This window comes from Seriola lalandi, unplaced genomic scaffold (genome assembly GCF_002814215.2).
Source record: "Seriola lalandi dorsalis isolate HSWRI2012SDOR001 ecotype SW California unplaced genomic scaffold, Sedor1 jcf7180002054373, whole genome shotgun sequence".
NCBI classification, from domain to species: domain Eukaryota; kingdom Metazoa; phylum Chordata; class Actinopteri; order Carangiformes; family Carangidae; genus Seriola; species Seriola lalandi.
Window position 1 is genome coordinate 72,380 of NW_019524926.1, and position 5,274 is coordinate 77,653.

At 43.2% G+C, this 5,274-nt stretch overlaps 2 protein-coding genes across 2 annotated transcripts; one reads left to right on the forward strand and one right to left on the reverse strand.

The window, feature by feature from the left end:
* The first annotated feature begins 214 nt into the window (after positions 1-214).
* LOC147818980 (uncharacterized) lies at positions 215-2,173 on the forward strand. Its single transcript, XM_087174698.1, has one exon. It carries the CDS (start codon positions 342-344, stop codon positions 999-1,001), a length of 660 nt encoding a protein of 219 aa, XP_087030824.1. The 5' UTR covers positions 215-341; the 3' UTR covers positions 1,002-2,173.
* Positions 2,174-3,608: 1,435 nt separating this feature from the next.
* Positions 3,609-5,268, reverse strand: LOC111656896 (cerebellin-2-like). Its single transcript, XM_023408798.2, has 3 exons — positions 5,170-5,268; positions 4,313-4,450; positions 3,609-4,143 (listed from the first exon to the last, which is right to left on the reverse strand). Exons 1-3 carry the CDS (start codon positions 5,210-5,212, stop codon positions 3,872-3,874), a joined length of 453 nt encoding a protein of 150 aa, XP_023264566.2. The 5' UTR covers positions 5,213-5,268; the 3' UTR covers positions 3,609-3,871.
* Positions 5,269-5,274: the final 6 nt, after the last annotated feature.

A 5,274-nucleotide genomic window follows, 5' to 3' on the forward strand; every position in this document is an offset into this window, starting at 1 on the left:
CTGTTGTATATTAAACTATTGTGAAGACTGACTGACAAAATGATGACTCCCTACCTTTATACGTCATCAACACAACACACATTCGCTTCAAATGTACTTATGCTTTTATTTTGAAAACGAAACTCTGGAGCTTCCGGTCCGTGTTGATTCGGTGGAACTTGACGTATGAGTATAAACCTGTGGAGGACTCCAGCTGTGGACCCAGATGTTGATCTAGCTGTGGATGACGGAGGGACCGGGCGGCAGCGTGACCTCACACTACGCCTCCTCCTCCTCCTCCTGGACTCCGGGTCTGTCCTCCTGACCCGGAGCACGACCAGGGCAGGAACCACCGGGTGACCATGCGGGACCCGCGGAACTGGACCCCGGGATTCGGGCAAGCGGAGCGCGGAAAACCAGCCACCTACACCGGGGAGAAGAAGGCAAAGCTGGTGGCCAAAGCCAACAAGAAGTGGGTGAGGCTGGCCACCGTGGTGGTCTACGTCCTGTCCGTGTCCCTGGCCGCCGTCGTCCTGGCTGTGTACTACAGCCTCATCTGGAAACCCACACCCGGACCCGGACTGACCCGCACTGGGGACCCGAGAGCCACGACTTCCAGGACCGAGTCCATGAATATACCTGAGGATGTTCGACGTCACAGACCTGATCAGAGTAAGAGAAATAACACTTTAATAAGGGACCGTGACGTCACAAATAACACATCCATCAATATTAATATTTATGACACTATTGATGTGGATCACACGGAGCCGGACAGTCAGAGGACCGGGTCTGTGGAGGTCTCCTCTCAGGTTCCACCGGTCCTCTCCACTGGATCGACCGAGCCCCCTCAGGCCGGACCAGGCTTCGCCCCCGCGGCTCTGACCACCGCCGAGCCGCCACCTGTCACCGCGGAGGATCCGTCCAACCTCCCGACACACCGGGCCGCGGCGGGCCGGGAAACGGCAGCTGATGTCGGGTGGACGGAGGCAGACTCCTCCGGGTCCGGGACGGTGGAGTAAAAGTGATTGTTTTCAAAATAAAAGATTATTATTATTATTACTCTGTGACACTTAAAACAGGTTTGACTTGAATTTACATGTTCAATGAATTTCTTTATGATTTATTGATCTGTTTCTGTTTGATCAGTTATTTATCATCAGTGATTATTTCCTTGTGTAACAGTCTGTTTAGTTCATCTGCTCACATAGCTACTTAGATCCTCTTATTTCATTATTATTATTATTGTTTCCATATCAAAATGTATTTTGCACATTATATTAACTGTACTCAGCAGAGACTGAAGCTGTGGTGACATTTACTCTCAGGTCTCTTGGTTTAAACTGTTTAAAGGAGAATTTTAATAATAAATTACTGTTCTGTAAAAAATGTTTATGTTTAAATACAATGTTTTATGTTTTTTGGTAGATTAAGTCTTTTATATAAAATGGCTTCATATGAAAGTTAAAAATATTTATTCTTTTAAACACACACACACACACACACACACACACACACACACACACACACACTCAGAAAACAAGCAGAAGGAAGAAACTGGAAATGAGGACTGACGAGAATTTCACAGGAATCTGATGCTGGATAAAAACATAAAAACTTCCTGTGTGGTGGACACAGGAAGGAGGAGGAGGCCGTTCAGACTCATTTACTTCACTTCCTTGATGAAGGTCTTTATTCTGTTAAACTCCTCATGTCAGAGGGATGTTTGGCTCAGTGGTTTGTAAACGTCATGTTAAAATATTAATTCTCAAAAACAACGTACGAACAGAAAAAGATGTTTGGTCAAATGTGTCAGACAGTTTAAACTTTAAGAAAACATTTGTCTCTAGAGCCACTAATTCAACTCTGAGTCTAATAAGATGTGGGAGTAAAAATATGAGTGTGGATGTGGAGTATTACAAAGTGTAACGTGTTTGTGATTGGAAAGACTTGACAAACAAAACCCGACAGGACTTTCACTTCACTAGAACTACAGCAGATGTTAGTGGGCTTTTATTGTTTTAGCAGCTTAGACAGACAGTTTCCTGTTCAACATTTCAAATTAAAACTGCTTGTTAGGTGATGTTTATGTTTCTAATCGAAGTAATAAGAAACTGAAAAACTGTTTTTTGGTTTCAGACTTGTCTTCACACAATATTTTGATTGGTTTATACGTGACTCTCTTGACTTTGAATTTTAAGTTTAGTATATTTTCCGGTAGTGCACTTGGGTCCAGAGCCATCGAGGGAGTGGTGGAAGGGTGGACATGGCATGAAAGACCATGAAGTGACCTGAATACTCACAGTACATCATTGTAGTTCAAGTAAAATTTTGCAGAAATGGTCTCTACATGTAGATAAATCATTCCGACAACAGAGGTGAGTATATATTAACAGATATTACAGTTAATAATATAAGTTGTTAATAGGGTGTGCACTGCACTGCAGCATTACACAGAACTAATACAACTTAGACTGCACTACATTCAACCTGAAAAACTCTGCACAGCTTTTAAACACCATTGCTAACATGTACACGTTGGCATTCAGCTCACAGCTGAGCCTGACTGGGTCCATCTTTGGGCTGGGACAGGATTGACCAGGTGCCTGAAGGGTCGTCCAGAGATGCTCATAAGGCTGTTTGTTTATCTCTTAAATGAATGTCACATGTTTTACATGTTGTCTGTGTAGTTCAATAATTGTTGTTTTAGTTGAACTTTGGAAATCAGATTTGAACAGTGACAAACAGTAACACATTTGTAGAGTCCAGCTGACTGACCTCGGTCCTCACGCTCTCTCTCCAGTTTCTCCACTCTGGTCATCAGCTGCTGCAGCAGGACTTGCAGACCTGTGTCTGTTTTCTCAGGATTTAAAATCAGATCATCTTCATCTCCATCTGTGGGGGTCTGAGCCTTGACCAGACCACAGACCACCAACACGACCAGAAACCAACCGGACATCATCTCGACTCAAGGATGACTGGACAGCAGCAGAGGAGACACTGAAACGCTCAGATCAACTGAGAGTGTCTGATCTGACACTGGGACTTCTTAAATATGCCGTCTGAGTTAATCAGTGTTTAAACTGTACAAACCGTTTCTGACGTCTGTGTGCGGGTGCTGTGTTTCCCACGGAATTAGTTTGTATTGTACAGGGGGGGAAATCAGGACAATATTGAGCAAAGAGCTGGCCCACTGTCGCCAAGCCAGGGAATGTGGCAGGTGCCATCTCAAGGCCAACATTTCCTTGGCTGCAGTGAGACCTGCCCGTAGAACACGTTCTTGTTGCAGGTTTGATACAGGTAAATTTCAGACGCAGACTGTTTTAGATATTTACCATGATAGTGTGAGAAAACAGACACTGGCTTTTTATAACTGTTTACCTGAAAACAGCTAATAATTCACTATCAGAGATTCCTTTATTATTAAACATTGTTTTTATATTTCATACATTGGTACTATAAAGTATTGATATATCCACTTTAAATATTAAAATCTAACTATGTAATCTTAATATAATATGAAATGTGCTACAGCGCCACCTACAGTTGGATTTTTGCACCAAATCTGTTGTAATTTAGATACTTATGTGGAAATAAAAGTGTTTTTTTTTATTTATTAGAGAGTTCAGTTATAAGAATCTGTATTTATTTTGAGCAGCTTAGACAGAAAGGTTCCTGTTCAACATTTCAAATTAAAACTGCTTGTTAGGTGATTTGTATGTTTGCAATCGAAGTCATAAGAAACTGAAAAACTGTTTTTGGTTTCAGACTTGTCTTCACACAATATTTCCATTGGTTTACATGTGACAAGTTTTGTATATTTTCCAGTAGTGATCTAGATCTAGACTTCCTCCACCTCCTCCACAGCAGGTGCAGGTGAGTCAGGCTCCTCCTACATGGGGAAGATGAGGAAGCCGCTGAAGGTGCTGAGTTGACTCTGGTCGAAAATGCTGTTTCCGCTCCAGAGGGTGACCCACAGCTGGTCACTGGCCTCCAGGACCATTGTCATGCCGTTGGAGCTGCTGCTGTACTTTTCATTAGTGTTGTAGATGCCAAACATACTCCAACCATTCTTCGTCAGTGAAATGTCCACGGACCCGGAGTTTCCAACACTGCCGGTCATCCGAATGTAGTAGAGGCCTTTCAGGGGGGCGGTGAAGATGCCTGCAGTAAAAAATAGGGAAACATCTTGATATGACCTCACCAGAGTCTGAGTACCAAAAATAAGGAAATACTTTTCTTTGCAGACGATAAACATGTTTTTCTGACTGATCTCAGACTTGACTTTAAAGCCAATCATGTGTACCAACAGAGACCAGTGCTGATGTCATACCTGTTATGGGGTTGTACGCGTTGCCGATATTTGTCATAACGTTCCTGAACACCAGAGTGGTCACGGTGTTGAAAGGCCCCACAGAGGTCCAGTCTGTAGTGGTCATGAGCGAGGCCGAGAAGGCCACCTGATAGGAACCTGCAGGAACAAACACAAAGTTTTCATGAGGTTCAATAAACTGAAGGTCTACAGCCACACTAACAGGAAGTTAGTCCTGAGCACCAGAGCAACGATCATAGGGTTTATCCTCTGTACAGGGCCTTAACACTGACACACTGACACACAATGATGTGTCTGACACTTGGGTCCAGAGCCATCGAGGGAGTGGTGGAAGGGTGGACATGGCATGAAAGACCATGAAGTGACCTGAATACTCACAGTACATCATTGTAGTTCAAGTAAAATTTTGCAGAAATGGTCTCTACATGTAGATAAATCATTCCGACAACAGAGGTGAGTATATATTAACAGATATTACAGTTAATAATATAAGTTGTTAATAGGGTGTGCACTGCACTGCAGCATTACACAGAACTAATACAACTTATACTGCACTACATTCAACCTGAAAAACTCTGCACAGCTTTTAAACACCATTGCTAACATGTACACGTTGGCATTCAGCTCACAGCTGAGCCTGACTGGGTCCATCTTTGGGCTGGGACAGGATTGACCAGGTGCCTGAAGGGTCGTCCAGAGATGCTCATAAGGCTGTTTGTTTATCTCTGTCTTAAATGAATGTCACATGTTTTACATGTTGTCTGTGTAGTTCAATAATTGTTGTTTTAGTTGAACTTTGGAAATCAGATTTGAACAGTGACAAACAGTAACACATCTGTAGAGTCCAGCTGACTGACCTCGGTCCTCACGCTCTCTCTCCAGTTTCTCCACTCTGGTCATCAGCTGCTGCAGCAGGACTTGCAGACCTGTGTCTGTTTTCTCAGGATTTAAAATCAGATCAT